At 41.2% G+C, this 16,313-nt stretch overlaps 2 protein-coding genes across 2 annotated transcripts; both read right to left on the bottom strand.

Annotated features, from left to right (window-relative positions):
- Positions 1 to 2,874: 2,874 nt before the first annotated feature.
- On the bottom strand, positions 2,875 to 9,681 carry nt5c2l1 (5'-nucleotidase, cytosolic II, like 1). Its single transcript, XM_061079830.1, has 18 exons — positions 9,405 to 9,681; positions 8,266 to 8,339; positions 7,998 to 8,115; positions 7,581 to 7,676; positions 6,390 to 6,481; positions 6,117 to 6,174; positions 5,881 to 5,974; positions 5,746 to 5,799; positions 5,579 to 5,662; positions 5,459 to 5,494; positions 5,275 to 5,382; positions 5,120 to 5,186; positions 4,625 to 4,795; positions 4,480 to 4,531; positions 3,816 to 3,876; positions 3,489 to 3,665; positions 3,316 to 3,402; positions 2,875 to 3,226 (listed from the first exon to the last, which is right to left on the bottom strand). The coding sequence occupies exons 1-17, from the start codon at positions 9,494 to 9,496 to the stop codon at positions 3,316 to 3,318; spliced, it is 1,521 nt and encodes a 506-aa protein (XP_060935813.1). The 5' UTR covers positions 9,497 to 9,681; the 3' UTR covers positions 2,875 to 3,226.
- Positions 9,682 to 10,750: 1,069 nt separating this feature from the next.
- Positions 10,751 to 15,950, bottom strand: slc2a11l (solute carrier family 2 member 11, like). The gene is made up of 12 exons (XM_061081673.1): positions 15,927 to 15,950; positions 15,514 to 15,612; positions 14,906 to 15,066; positions 14,647 to 14,771; positions 14,328 to 14,457; positions 13,965 to 14,113; positions 13,670 to 13,857; positions 11,834 to 11,944; positions 11,491 to 11,592; positions 11,309 to 11,384; positions 11,069 to 11,196; positions 10,751 to 10,957 (listed from the first exon to the last, which is right to left on the bottom strand). The coding sequence occupies exons 1-12, from the start codon at positions 15,948 to 15,950 to the stop codon at positions 10,751 to 10,753; spliced, it is 1,500 nt and encodes a 499-aa protein (XP_060937656.1).
- Between the last annotated feature and the right edge of the window lie 363 nt (positions 15,951 to 16,313).

Here is a 16,313-nt window from a genome sequence, read left to right as displayed (position 1 = left end):
GGAAATTGAAAGGGAAAATTAAACTTTGAGTTGCTTAAATATTGGGGTGTGAAAATCTATTGGTTTCAAATTTGAACAGATGAACAAAATGTAAATAATATAAACAAGGCTGAAAATCCAAATTTGGTTTTGAAGGCCTCAGCAAAGATATTTAACAAGATATGAAACTGCACAGAAAACCACTGATTTAAAGGTTTTGTATGATTCTCTCTGATGTTCACAGGATTATTAAAGGTGTCATTAGCTCCCTGGTTGCTTTAAGGTCAACAGATATTTGTGCAGTGTCATGAGGGTGAAACTGGAAACAACAGCACACAGAAACTGATACTTTTCACACCTCGGCTGTACAGGTGCGTGGTGACGAGGAGCCGGCTCTTGTGTCACCGTGCGGTGCAGTGTACATTGTGTTGTGTGTGGGGGGTGGATGGTGTCACAGAGCAAGTGTGACAAGGTGTGCATGTGTCCTGACAAGGGTGTGATCTAAGATTTAACTCCCACTGGAGACACAGACCAAGAAGAACCAAGAAGGAAATAACAGTTTTATACTGAGGGCTGAAGTCCTGGCTGAGTTTTAATTTACATTCAGAGATTTTTTGAAGCATGATTAACTACACATGCATGAGTGTGAGATATGTATTTAACACAATTTCATAAAGGTTGTCTCAAACACTTATTCTGTTAATAAATAAATACAGATAACGTTCATGCTTTAGTCTGGTGTCACACATCAGTCAGCTTTTTAAATCAAGAGTGTTTATGTGCAGAGTCGACCACACGACAGGAGAATTACAAATCTGGCTTCATTTTTCATATCTCTGACATTGACATTAATTAATCACATGAAACATAAATTAATGTTTTCGTCAGGATCATTGTGTAGAAATGCTGATGGGGATTATTTATATGTATCTTAAAATGTAAGAGATATGGTTAATTTATGTGCACAAGGACAAAACGTATTAGTCTAAAAAAAAAGTGGATTAAAAAGCAGCCGGGACAGTTGAACTCTGAGGATTTGTTCAGGTGAGAAAATAAAAGACAACTGATCGAGTAGAGAAGAAAAAAAAAAAAACAGAACAACAATGAATACAGGTGACAGGCAGACAATGACAAGGGAAATCCAAATAAACTGAAATAGCTCTCATTCAGGAAATGAAATCATCTGGGGAACGCATGTGCGTGAGTGTGTGCGTGTGTGTTTGTGTGGGTGTGTGTGTATAAGGAGGAGGAGGTGCCAATAAAATGCAGTGGGTGTTTCCTAATTTGGACTTCCTCTCAAGTTTTATTTGAAAGAGCAAAGCTGTGCAGAAGCAAGTGTCTTAAAATCCAAACTGAAAAAGAATAATTAAGTTGGACTATGAATTAATTCTTTAACAGTTGCATGAATTACATAAACACGTCATTGAATTATCTGAAATGTTATTTTTAAAAGCAGTTGTTGGAAGCTTCTCAGGAAATGCACAAATGTCACATTTCACATAAATAAAATGATGCTTCTTCTTTTTTTAAGCTAAACTTAAACCTTGTTGTCAACTTCCTTCTGATCCCTGCAGTTTTCTTCTTGGTCTCCTCCTCCTCTTTTTCACCTGTGAAGATCTTCCACAGAGTTTAATACATGTGACAGAAAAGTGTGATTCTCGTCACACCTCAGCCCTGCAAGGACAATGTGTATTTCCTGTTCAAAGAACACAACTATAGATAAACGCATGTGAGTGCTGATATCATAGTGTGTGTGTGGGTGTGTGTGTGGAGAAAGAGAGAGAGAGAGAGAGAGAGAGAGAGAGAGAGAGAGAGAGAGAGGGAGGGAGAGAGAGAAAGACAACACATTCCTCTGAGCTATCTCTTGATAAAGCCTCAGTCTTGTGGGAGCAGGATTGTCTGATCCACAGACAGAACAAGGGGCAAATACACACTGTGTGAACTACAACAATTCACAGGTTTGTGTGTGTTTCCGTGTGTGTGTGCGAGTGCATTCCAGGGTTCACGTGTTAGAAGCAGCACAAATATCACATCTGGGTTATTTCACTGCTTTTGTTGATGAGTGAAGACACTAGTTTAGTCCCCTGATACCAGGAGATGCTTCAAGGAGCCAAATTAGATTTAGAGAAATACAAAAACACACACTGGTGTAAATCCTGTCAGAGACGAGCTGCTGTATTTACAGTGTTTTACTGTCCCCATGACGATTCATGGGAGATTTGATCTTTTTTTGCAGTGAATAAAAATAATCTTGACTCTTGAGGTAATTTCACAGACATGGATGCAGAGGTGATTCGCTGCCATCCAGTGGACAACCAATGTAATGGCAACGGGAACTTTAAAGGCATAGTTCACACAAAAGAGTGAAACTAAATTCTCCAACTTGCCTCTGGCACTTTCTAGCTTTTGTTTCTCTGATTTTGTGAACCCAGGCTGGAGAGGTGTGGATTTGTGTGTCTGGCACTCAGAGAGAACTTATAACAGCAACAGGTATTTTCCAGAAACAGTGTCCTGGTGTCCCTAAATAATCCATAAAACACATTCATTTTCAATGGAGCGCACAGTGGGGCAGTGGTCAGCAGTTGCCTCACAGCATGACAGTTTGCGGTTTGAATATTGGCTTTGCTGGGGTCTCTCTGTGAGAACTTTGCTTGTTCTCCCTGTGTCTGTGTGGGTTTTCTCCAGTTACTCCAAAGACATTCAGAATGAAGTTAGGTTTATTGTCTGTAGGTGTGAATATGAGTTATTGTTTGTCTCTGTACATCCGGCCTATACCCCTGGTGATATTTATTTTCTGCCAATAGATCCCTTTCGACTAAATCTTCAACACTGGACCTTTAATATCAGCTGAGATCCTCTAACCACAAATGCACCTTAGTAAAAGTTATTGTCCTTCAAAGACGATTTATTGGAATAATTTAACAGAAGTTGCTCAAACAACAAATACACATCACTTCTTAAACATCACATCAAAAGTTCACAATAAAGAAGTTGTCACTCTTATATACTATAACTCTGTAAAATAAAATATCATCACAGCTTCGTTCATCGATTCGTCTGGCAAATGTTGCACGGGAATGTATTTCATGTCCAGTGGGTGGAGCAGGAGGTGAGTTGTTTGTTTAAGGAGACGCGTCCTAGCTGCAACAAACTCCACATGCAAAAGTCACCTACAAAAATGGGGACTGTAACATGTAGAAGGTCGTTTGAAGATTTCTGTAGAATAATCTTCTGTCTCATCTCAGTCCTACAAGAGAGGAACATGTTAACAAAAGATCCTTGTGGTACAAACAAACGTCAGTAAAGAAGAGGTAAAGTGCTACAATCAATACTAACCTAAGGTTTGACGATGTTTTTGGTGACGGCAGTGAGGTCCGATGAAGCAAAGTCGGCCGAGTTTTGAGCTGCTACCTCGTGGGGCATCTGAAACAGTGAGAGTGAGAGATGAAGAACGACCGCCAGGACCACGATGAGCTGCAGATTTATAACAGTGCACAGAGGTGACTGACCAGGACAGGGGGAGCCATGAAGAGGTAATTGAAGGGGTAGTACAGCAGGTTGATGAAGGAGGATGAGTAAAGGTCTGCGTAGCGAATCAGCTGGCTGGCGAACAGCGTCTGTCGGGAGCCGCTGCGCAGGAGGCTGCCCATCTGACCGTAGGACATGTCCATCCTGTGGGTCAACAACTGAGAGCACGAAAAAGAGACATCAGAAACGGCAGAAACCTCTTGGCAACAGAAGTTAAAATAAAAACACTGCAGTACTTGTTATATCAAGTGTAAAGCCTTGTGTATGACTACAGCTTGATAAATGAAATGATGAAATGTGGAGCTCACCTTCATTCGTGACCGAATATCACTGATGTCGGGACATTCTCGACTGCCGCTGTCCAGGTGCCTTCGAACCACAAACACAGCGAATTAGCAACTTGCGGGTTTGTGTCAGGCAACAGTGTTGAAATATAAAATGTTCAATTCCCGGCAGCAGTTGTTCGATTTCACTGAATGCTAAATCACATTTTAAAGGTTATATATGTCATGTAAAGATGTAAATATGGGTGGACATGCTAATTTGAGTTGCTAAGTTGACTTCACATATCTGTGCTGCTCATTGAGCCTTCACACACCTTGCTGAGAACACAAGGGTGTGGCCTGAGACGCTGGTGCTAGTGCGACATCTAGTGGCAACGAATATCTTGTAACCTTGAAATCAGGAGCTGTGAATATGAATAAATATGTGAACGATTTTTACCATCCTCACAAATATTTTAGAGGCCAAATTGATTGATTAATTGACAATTTAGATATGAACTAGTGATGATGAATAAGTTATTTGTTAAACAATCGTATGTGATCTAAAATAGTTTACATGTAATAGCAGATAAATCAGGGAAACAATTAGATAAATTATACATGAACCTGTTATCAACTCATCATTAAATCCAACTGTTTACTTAGGGCTTATAAAAATGTACGATAAATGAAGAGGACAAAAACTCACTTGTAAAATTCAGCTAAGAAGACGTCGAGCCGTTTCAGCTCCTCAAACAGATCTGAGAAACAAACAAAAACAACCCCAGCAAACATCACAACTCTGAAATCAGCTGAAAAAGATCACGACGACACCACGTCATGTATATTCTCACTTTTCTTCTCCTCCCAAACGTGCAGCTCCTTTGAGAGCTCTGGCACAACCAGGAAGGTTTTCCAGCCCTGACGCTTCTTAGATTTGAGGATGTCGCCAAAGATGTGATCTCCAACGTAGAGAATGTCTTTGCCTTTGACGTCCAGCAGGTCACACACAATGTCCGAGGATCCTACAGCCGAGAAATACATGTCAGGCCTTTCTGTTCTTCCATGCATCACTTTGTTTATCTTGTCCTGTGAAGAGTAGACTTGAGCTTTTGAGTGCTTAATTAAGAATAAGCTTATTGCCCAATCCCCAAACTTAAATAACACCCAAACCTCAATAATAGGCCTGTAGGAGTCAAACCTTCTGCCTGGTGATCAAAATAGCCCATAATGAATTTGCCAATAAGGTTTAAATCTCAAAACTTCACAGAGCAGGCAAAGAAGAAGTACGAGTTCTTTGTTGCTGCTTCTAATCCTCAGAAAACAAACGTCTATACTCTGAATCTCACCTCCAGAGTAGACAGTGCCGTGCTGGAGGTCGCCTGTGTACGTCCCGATCCGAAGCTTTCCTGTGTTCTGCGTTAGAAATACAGCTCATTATTAGAAGCTGCTGTCGGTCACTACTGTCATTAGTATGTAAATCTGCAGAGAGACTCTTTGGTACCGTGTCCACTTGTCTCAGCACCGTCCCCTCAGCGAAGAACAGAGGTTTCCTGGTGTCCACGACCACAAGGTCAAAGAAGGAGCGCCAGGACTTTTTGGGATTTCCAGTCTAGTTTGAAAAATGATGTTAAATACACATAAACATATTTTCCAAAGAGTTCAAATCTAAATTAAGATTGCCTTACCTTGATATAATCATCAAGCAGGTATTTCATAATGGCCTTGATGAAAAAAGACAAAAAAAAGGTCAGAATGATTTGTTTACTTTTAATTTCCGTTGTTTTATCAGTTTTTGTATTCCTCACCTCAGTGTAGCCGTAGTCACTGTTGGTGGCAAGAAAAACCTTGGCTACTTCTTTAATCCGAGACAAGAGAACACGAATATTTGGCTGAAAAAAATGAATTTGAAACTTCAGCCATTTGTTTTCAAAATAAAAGACATTTTGGTGCGTAACGCTCACAGTTTACTCACATCTTTGACTACGTACTTCTCCAAATTCTTGATAGTTCGGTCCTTCAGGGTTCCCTATGCAGCACACGGATTTTACATTTAAAATATGGACATGATTTTCATCAGCTGAATGTCTTACGTGTTGCGTTGATTCACCGTTTCGTGAATGAAGTCCATGGCGTCTCGAACGTCCTGGAACATGCTCCTGTAGGACATGAACAAGTCTCCGTGCTGGTAACCTTTCAGGAGGCTGCAGGAGGTTTAACAGCAGAGAAAGAGGGGTGGCAGGTTAAAAAACAAATAGATCATCAGCTTATTTATAATAGTCCAAATCTGAGAGGTAACCGAAGAAGCAAGAAACCTGACAAGCTCATGGGGGCGATAAAACTCACTTTGTGTATCTGGTGCATCTGGTGAAGAAGTCGGCAAGGCAGGCGTAGATATACGTCTCTGCACGGCGCAAAAAGAAAACACCAGCCAATCACATGACAGATTCAGGTTAACCTACTTTAGTTTTTTTGAGTTAGTTTAAAATTCTAGCAAACAAAATATTAATTTAATAGTGTAAAAATGGCACACAACAAATAATTAATTACACTGAAAAATAAACATTTCTGATTCTATTGGAAATAATATACAAAAATAAAAATTCATAAAAAACAAACCTGACAGATTGAAGAGTGTGTTGAGGATGTAAAAGCGATCTGTGTCATCTCTCTGAATGAATTTGTTGGGGTAGTACTTGTGAATGTCTTCTCTGTGGAACACACACACATTATACAATCTGACATTTGAACACACACAAAGTCCAACACACTCAAATGATAAATATGTTGTGATTATCTATTAAAAACATAACTGAGAAACACTTATGTGTATCTGCAGCTGATATCAGTGGGGTGTGTGCTTGTCTGCGTGTCTGCTTATGTGGGTGTGTTTGTGTGTGTGTATGTGGGTGTGTGTGTGGTAGTGTGTGTGTGCGTGCGATTGTGCGTATGTGTAACCACCAGTAAAACAAGTGTAATCACCCTCAGTCAGCTCCTCTCTGACCGTCGCGCTACCTGCGGCTGTTTGTGTTTCCCTTCTCATTAAATAACTAACTGGCTGAGTCAGATTTCAATAAAACTGTAGGTTGATAATTTTTAATCCAATTATATAATTACCACTTTTTAAAAGATAATTACAAGCTTCATTTACAGAATATATTTTTGTTTCAGGAATAAAAGTCTGCAAACTGATAAATGTGTTAATCTTTCAGTCAATATTATTAACTTTACTGAATCAAATTTGATTAAACACTTGAATTTATGTCGTAGAGGTTGAGGAATCCATAGAATATATATCAATAATAAAAGTACTCAGTATGTAGAACGCTACATTGTTATATTTTATTAAACAAACACATGAACTGCCTAATTGTTGAGTAGAAAGAATGAATATAGATTTATACATGCACCTTTAATACATATTTGATCTATTCCAACTAAAATAGAGACTTTTCCTCTCTCACTCACAGGGCAGCTGTGAACATCTGGAGCGGAGGCTGAGTCCGACGGATGTTGCATCTGAGACCTCGAAGTTTTACTCAAGTAAAAGTAGCAACACCGTGTGGTAAAGATACTCCATTACAACTAAAAGTAAAATTAATAGTACATAAATATTATCAGCACATTATACATTAAGTATAAAAGTTAAAGTTCTCATGCAGAAAACGGTCTATTAAACTATTTGATTGTTATTTCTGCTGCATTAACACATGCAAACGTTTTAATGTCATATCTGTCTTTAATGGAGATGATTGTAAAAGTTTTATAAACTCAAGTATTACTATATTCTCAAAAAAAGTTTAACCTTACCCCTTAAGGAAGCAGAAGCCGTGACTGCAAACTAAAATGTTCCCGTTGGAGTCGACCTTCAGGAGGTTCCCATACGTGGTGTCGATCACTAAACCTCTAAAGACGGAGGAGAAAAGAGGGAGGAGGAGAACGATTCTAATTCTTATTTTCTATCTATTCTTCTAATTCTGGCTTTATCCTTGAATTTAGAAACATAATCATTGTTGATTTCATCACTAGTAAGACATAATAGCATACATTTCACAAATTGTGTTCCCTAGGCAACAAAAACAGGCAAAATGAAAGATAAGGTATGAACACGAAACCTATCAAATATATTTTCACTCCACTGAGCATCAGTTTGACTTTTATTTGGTATTCCCATTTACCTAATTGAGATTTTGAGCTTCAGGTAAAGAGGAGGAGTTACGAACTGACCGTGTGGGGAAGCTGGGGTCGTATGTGTAACGTAGGAGCTCATGAGGATATCCAATAGACACCATTCTGTCTCTTATCAGCTCAAAGCCCAGGCTCTCGTAGTCAGGGGACTTGTAAACTGGAAATAAATACAAACAGACACACACACACACACACAGTTTCAACATTTACAAAAATCCGGAGAATCTTGAGCGGCCTGTTCATCCATCGGCCTGAGAGAATCCAGAATAAATTCAGCACTTTAGAGATGACCTTTGACTTCACGTACCCGCCAGCGTGTAGTCCATGTCGAAGCCGTAGCATTTGATGTTTTCCAGCGTCAGACTTCTGTTGACGAACACCCTGCGATCACACAACACAAGAAGCACAGCTGAAGTCTGCGGCCATAAGACCAGGAGAACACATGGCCCGAGGAAAGAGGAGGGGACCTCAGACGTGTGGATTTTTGGGCTAAGTGGACAATCCAACCCGGCTCGAGGTGGAATTGTGTGAATGTGGTTTGTTGAGATGCACCATGTTGCAGCGCCTCTGAGCTTATGAGCTTGTTTGCACTAATCCTACCAGAGGCTGTTTTCACATAGTATCTGAGTTTTTTAACGACCCAATTCTGTCACAGAAACTTGAAGGAACTTGCAGACTTCCAATTGAGTTACCTTGTTAAAGGGAGTGGAGCAGGGTGGAGGCTGGAGATCTTATCATGGCCCTCGACTATCTCTACCACCAATTAGAGTCTGAGCATCATAAAAGCCCGAAAGATGTGTGATATGGTTTTTGACTCACTGTCGTGTTCGGCGGTGCAACAGAACATGGTTTCCTGTGTCACCCACTCCTGTCATGCTCCTCTTTATCAGTGACACCCTGACAGAGATGGGGAGGCCTCTATCTGCAGCAGGTCCCGGGCAGGCCGGGCCCCCCCGTCTCAACACTCCCTGACAGCTCATCCATATAGGGTTGCTGTAAATAATTTACCTGCAGGCTCTTGTTTATGTCAGCGCGTTGCTGATGAGCAGATTTTCCTCCTGAGATCAATCTAGCAAATAAAAGCTGGCGAGCAGTGTGGGTGAAGCTGAGGATGGGAGGGGGGGGGGAGACGGGTTTCAGTATCTACTGGTTTAAATATTCATTCGATAGGGTTTAAACTTGCAGAGGCTAGAAGCAGGTGAGGAGAGACTGATGGAGATTATTAACGTTGTGTAAATTGTAATTGTGGCATCAGATAAAATACTGCATGAGTAATATGTTTAATAATGTAGGAATAAGCCATTTATTCACCAGGAAGACATAAGGAGGATGGATTTGAATACAAACACACAAATTATTATCCCAGCTTTCACCTGACAGGATGGCCAGTTCCTGTCAGTTCCTCAGTTGCCTGTGTGATATTAGACCAGAAATAAATGAACTCACTTTTGGTCAAAGCCTCTCTTCACCCTGGCTTCATCCGGGGAGCTGCTGGCATCAGTCTTCATCGCGTCCATCGTGAACAGTGAAGGACGCATCCAGCTGCAGTGGAGGGATGTTCTCTTTAAACCCTACACTTCACTGGAGGAGGCATTTAAACGAAACAAGATGTTTTATGGAGGCGTGGACCCGAGTATTGTGAGCAGTAAGTTTCGTTTTGATGCTGGAACTCCTCCCTGTGACTTTTAAACTCCTCTGGGATGTCAGAGCCGACGTGACGCATGCAGCCCTCTGACCCTGCACGTTTGTGACATATTCGCCTGCACAACTTTCAGCTTTGCAGAGCAGATTGTGTTATCAGAGGCGTGCACATGTGCCGCGGCTGCTCGCCTGCGCAATGGGAAGGAGTTTCCCCCGAGGTGCCTCAGTCCTGCTGAGACCCGCAGCTCAGCCAAAACAAGAAGATCTCACACACCTCAAGGATTCACGACTCAGAGCACAACCTCAGATTTTCTCTTTCATCCTACTAGTTTGTTATTCAGGTTGTTGAGTCTGCTCATTTATGAAACAATTAAATATTCTTATTGTGAAGTTGTGTTTGTTATTGTTGAGTTTGTTGTGTTTGTGCTCTGGTTTAATTGTTGTGACCGTGCTTATAATGTGTCTGATGTCTAAAATAAGATATTTTGTCTCATAAGACCTTTACTTCCATAATATACCCATACTAATATATATAGTTATACAAAAGCAGAAACACTTCTGTCAGAGCTAAATTAATCACAGTAGATGAAATGAGCAGTATTTCAATGAAGCACATGCTTTTTACTACTTCACTGTACTGTATGTACTTTAATTCATCATATTTTATAAGATCAGGATACAGTTGTTGAAATAATGCACTGCAGCAAAAAGCACAACAATATTCGTGTCAGAAGAAATATCAAGTCCCTCAGAAAAAGTAAATGTTCACCACACACGTTTCTTGTAGATAAACACGCACAATGCAAAAAGTGCCCCCCCACCCCCACCCTGTGCAGCATGTTACTGGTCAGTAGATGTTCTGATGCCTGACGTCAAACACACACAGACACACACAGACACACAGACACACACACACACACACACACACACACACACACACACACACACACACACACACACACACACACACACCACTGATAATGTCCAGGGCCAAAGCTGAAGCTGCTTTTAACTCAAAGGACAAAGATGAAAAATCTCTACACCAATGTCCACTTTTCAAAGTATCACTTATATAACAACACACACTCTCTTAAACACACATGTAAAAACTCAAGAATGCAATTTAAAAAGTTTATGCTTGGTGAATAGGATCAGAATCTGGTCTGGTGGGATCCGTTGAGGTCCTGCTCGGTGGATTGTTTCTTTGATTCCCCAGATTTGCGGTGCATCTTATCGAAGTCTGCGGCGATTTCCAACGCTGTCTTGTGCCGGGTCTCGGGGACGTTGAACCACACAAACAGACCACAGCCAGTGCAGAAGAACAGGAAGATGAGGAAGCAAAAGTAACTCATATGCTCCTGGAGAGGAAAGATGTTGAACAGGACATTTGTGAGTGAAGCATTTGATCTCAATTCACCTCTTCCAGTGAAAAGGTATACGAATTTCTACCAGGAAAAGAAAGTGCCTACCACTAAGACAGGGAAGAGCATCCCCAGCAGAAACAGGCCTGTCCAGTTGAGAGTGCAGGCGAGGGTGTATGCAGCTGATTTAAATGGCTGGGTGAAGAGTTCCCCTGGAAGAGGAGCTATTATTCCAGCTGGAGGACAAGAACATTAGAGAGATTTATGCAGCTCATTGTTGATTCAAAGGGGAAATGCTTAAAAATGAAACCCTTGATAAATAGCTGAGAGCTCCAGTGGTAAACGCACATGGTCCACTGGCGAAGCAAAAGATGAAGAGGAAAAGGAGGAGCATGCTGCAGTACGGCATCCAGGAGATGCAAGTCTGAGGGGAAAAGAAAGACATTCATGAGTAATGTCAGTGGCTGTCAGTCGTCATCAACCTCTGCAGAGATGAGCTGCGAACAGGGGCTGATTTAGAGGCGACTCACTTTCAGGAACAGAGTGATGGTGAGGAGAACCAGCGTCACTGACATCGCCATGTATCCTCTGAACAGCAGCACTTTCTTCCCGGTGCTCTCAATAATCATGAACTGCAACATCAAACACAATTTCACCAGACGACCACACGAGGAAGCTATAACTGCACATTGGGACAGGTGGTCACAGAGGAGTCGCATTACGGGAGAGCCCGGAGAGAGCAGAGGAACGGGCCTTTTCATAGAACAATTCCCCTAAATCACTGAAGCATCCATGTCATGACGTGAGAAGGATATTTCATAGACCATAAAACTAATGTGGGACATGATGTGAGATCAGAGAACTGAGACTCACGCAGAAGATGGAGGTGACCACCTCGCACAGCCCCGTTCCCAAAGCAGCGTAACGTAACTGCCCTTCTTCAATTCCTGCTGCACGGAACACCTCAAAAGAATAAAAGTAGACCTGGAGAATAAAATCAAGAAAATAAAGATATTTAAGAGGTCAGATCTGCACATGGTCTTTGTTTGGTTTTAGCAAGCCAGGTAAGAGATTCTCTAGTTTTGAAAGTTAATCAGTACGAAGCTCTGGAAACTGAGGATGGTCATTTAAAAATATATGAAAATGTTAATTCACTCTGCTTTGTATTTTTTTACTTATTAATCGCCCTGCTTGTTTGCATTTGTGAAGGTTTCTTTTTTATGTTTTCTTGATTTCAAGTGTTTTCCCTTGTTCCTTGAAGCGTTGCATGCGTTTGGCCTGAAAAAAATAAATAATGACTGAGGAAATATTGACATATAGAGCTGTTCAGGCTTGGACTCTGATCATGAGACAGAAGTTTGGTGGTGATAGGACAATGTACAGTGGAGTTGTGACAACATCGTCTCCTTTGGCGAAGGATGAACCTTCGCCGTACCTCAATGTTTACAAGGTTTGAGGAAATGTCCCAATTTCTGAGAGAGAGAAAGAGACGTCACCTTTGCAAGACATAAAGATTCCTTTGATATTTGACCACTGTCACTGGAGGAGTGGAGTTGTTTGTTTATGGCTCAGCATCAAAGGATCATCGTCCATGTATGTCCGCAATACAGAATCCTGTGTTTTAATGGCGTGCAATCAAACTTTGACGCCACGCGACGGTCACTCCATGAAACGAAAAAATCGATCTTTGAATAGTTTGTATCTCCATCTTGTTGAGATGACACTCATCTCAATTTGAAGTCAATCCGATGAAAGCCCTGGTACAAGTACCTCAAAGTAAAAATGTGGAATATGGCCAAAATGGCCACTAAATGCAAAATATCAGGCTTCTTGTTGCGTTTTTCAAATTGCACCAGGAGATTTTTTTTGTTTGTCTGGTCATGATACACCTATGTATCGATTTTTGTGAAGATCGGTCAATGTGAACGCGTTCAAGGGGTCTCGGGGGGCACCGTTGAGCAATTTTTGCGACACCCATTGAAAATTATTCCAGAATACGTAAATTTTCACCACTTTTTAATTTTCTGCAAATTTTGGTAAAGATTTTAGCATGTTAAAGCCCTCAAAAAGCCAATTCATTTGCCTGAATAATAATAATAATCCTTACAATTTCAATAGGGCCTCACTGTCTGTCAGTGACTGTCAGTGCTCGGGCCCTAATAATGCTTACAAATGTAATTACTGTGAAAAAATAATTTGAAAATTGAAAATTATTCCAGAATACGTAAATTTTCACCACTTTTTAATTTTCTGCAAATTTTGGTAAAGATTTTAGCATGCTAAAGCCCTCAAAAAGCCAATTCATTTGCTTGAATAATAATAATAATCCTTACAATTTCAATAGGGCCTCACTGTCTGTCAGTGACTATCAGTGCTCGGGCCCTAATAATGCTTACAAATGTAATTACTGTGAAAAAATAATTTCAGTCGACATCTGTGATCAAACATGGATCAACAAGTTCTGTCAGAGGCTTCTTTCGACATGTCTCAACTAAATATATCAAATAACTTAATCAAAAAAAATGAATATCAAAAGATACTGTATGTTCAGCCTCAACATTTGAACTAAGTCAGAAGGAAAAAAACACAAAAGTTATTATGAATACTTCACGCCACATTTCCTTGAATAGGGGGTCTAATGTCCAACAGTGCAGAGGGATGCTGTAAGTGCATGTTATCATCTACATCTGTATATTACATGTAACTCACTGCATTGATGCCACAGAGCTGCAGTCCAATGAAGGTAACGAGGATGGTGATCAGCTGCCAGCGGATATTTTTGTTCTGAATCAGCTCCATTACTGAGTGGTTGCGGACGCCCTGGATAGCAGCTTTCTCCTTCATCATCTCGTCCACCTCCCAGGTGTAGTCCTTATTGCCCCACAGCCTCTTTAAAGCTGAGGGGGGAAAACAAAGATTTAGTTGGTGATAACACAACAAACGTGAAAAAGCTTTTATTTGTAGAAAGGATCCTCGTGAGGGAAAATAAAATGCTTTCTCACACCTTTGTCGCAGGCCTCGCGGTCGCCTCTGTTCAGGAGCAGGAAGCTGGGAGACTCCGGCAGGAAGGGCAGGGTGGCGAGCTGGAGTAACGCAGTGAAACCGTTGAAACCGAGCAGCCAGGGCCAATTCTGCTCTGTTCCAAGTAACTCGCTGCAAGAAAGACATCAGCTCATGTCTTCTGCATTTATTGTTCATCAACTAGGATATCTGAACACATTTTCAAAGAAATCTATGATATACAGTAGTTGACCAATCTGACCACGGCCTATGAATTGGGAGTCCTATCTTAACCCATCCATTAATTAAGACCCCTGAGCTGTAATCTAAACTGACCACCACCTGCTCCCATGGTGATGGACCTCACCTGATCCCCAGCAGCTGACCACTGAACTTGCCGAAGGAGACGAAGGTGGAGATGGTCACTCCCACCATCCCTCGCAGCTTCTTGGGGGCGCATTCAACAAGGTACATGGTGTGAGCCGAGAGACTCACTCCTGGAGGCGTTCGCGAGGGAATCATACATTTCAGGGGGAGTCAATACCGATCAATAACTGGATAACAAATGGCTGAGAGAAATTCGAAATATAACAGTCGCAGGTATGAATAGAAATGGATTGTTTGAGAGTTATGGAGAGAAGAAGAAAGAAAGAGAGTTAATGGCTTTCCCCACAGAGTAGATTTACCTGCATTGATGCCGTAGAGTAATCGTCCCACCATGATCATCTCAAAGGACAAGGCTTTCTGGCTGAGGAGCATCAACAGGGCTCCGGAAATAGCCGTAAAATTGTTGAACAGGAGGCATTGTTTTCTGATGGATGAGGAGACAGAGACGTCTGCGTTTGAGCCAAAAATATCAGGAAAACAAAGCTAAAAACAGAATTTTGTTCATTCTTCGATGTGACATTAGCAAAAGTTTGGTCTTTTCTGCTTGTCTCCACTAACCTGCCGTACTTCGACATCAACGGCCCGGCCATCAGTGCCCCCAGTAACCCCCCAATGCAGAAAATAGAGACAATGAAGGACCAGATGAGTGACACCTGCCCCTTGTCCAGCGAGACGCCATATCTCTGCAGACACGTCTGGTTCACCAGCTCCTTTATAAACTGAACAAACCACAAGTGCATTAAATATCACTTTGCTTCAAAAGCAGCATTTATCAGGTTTTCTTTCCACAGAGGTGCAATGCAGTTGTGTTTAAGGGTCCAGTGTGTGAGGATAAGGTGAAAGGGATCTATTGGCAGAAATTGAATATTCAATAATCCTACTGATGTTTGTACGAATTGGTCCTCTCTATGCAGGCTGCCATGCTTTTTACAGTAGCCCAGACTGGACAAACTAAACCTTTTGAGTTTTTATGGCAACTGAAGGCTCTCTCTCATGTTTGAAAGGGGAGGGGGAGGTGAGGGGTATTCAGCTGCAACACACACCTTCAACACTAGATGTCACTAGATTCTACACAACGATCCTTTAAAACCTTTTTCTCACTTCTTGTATGTCTCTTAATTTGTTGACATTAAATCGTGATTCTTAAAAATAATAGTTCTACTTACCTCAGAGGGGGAGGTCAACACAGAAACACTGAATCCATACTGGAATGTTCCTCCAATGCCAGTGATAAAAATGGCAGCAATCACCACAGGGCAGTCCAGCTGCAGAGATGGAGCGTGCGTACAGTATGTTCAGAAATGACAAAGCTTCGTACATTCGTGTTCGATGTAAAACAACAAGTTTTACCTTTCTATTAACACATTGCCCAAAGCTTAAACACTCGTCAGCACTGGTGTTAAATTATTCAATGTTGATTCTGCAAGCTGCACTACAGCAATCACTCAGAGCATTTAATTTTAATTAGGTGTATTTTTTGCTATTTGTCTACATAATGAAGAGTTCTCCAAACCTGGGCTTTCACAAAGTAAACAAATGCAATGTTGAGTCCCAAAAAAACATTTTAAAGGCGACTTACCAGGAGCGATAAGTATTGTGACATAGCTGGAGTCTGGTCGTTGTGATCTTTGGAGTGTTTTCAAATCCTTCACACTTTAAACAGACGCACAGGAATTATTAACTTTCTGCATAGACCACATGCAATGGAAGGGAGGAAGGCAACCGCCTGGTCCTGACTCATGTCACCATGAGTGGACACTGCTTTTTTGAGAGTCAAGCTTTGATTTCAGGTTTAGAATTAGGGATTGGTTAACATAAAGCATTATGTCATTGTACTTGTACTTCTATCTGTGTGAGGACCAGTTTGACCTTTTGTTTGACTTGAGTTGAGGTTAGGGTCTGGGTTAGGCGTTTAGTTGTATTGCTTAAGCTTAGATTGAGGGGCTAGGAAGTATATTACGTCAAT

This window comes from Limanda limanda, chromosome 1, assembly GCF_963576545.1.
Source record: "Limanda limanda chromosome 1, fLimLim1.1, whole genome shotgun sequence".
Classification (NCBI taxonomy): Eukaryota; Metazoa; Chordata; class Actinopteri; order Pleuronectiformes; family Pleuronectidae; genus Limanda; species Limanda limanda.
Note: the sequence above shows the minus strand (reverse complement) of the source record. Positions and strands in the feature narration are given on the sequence as shown.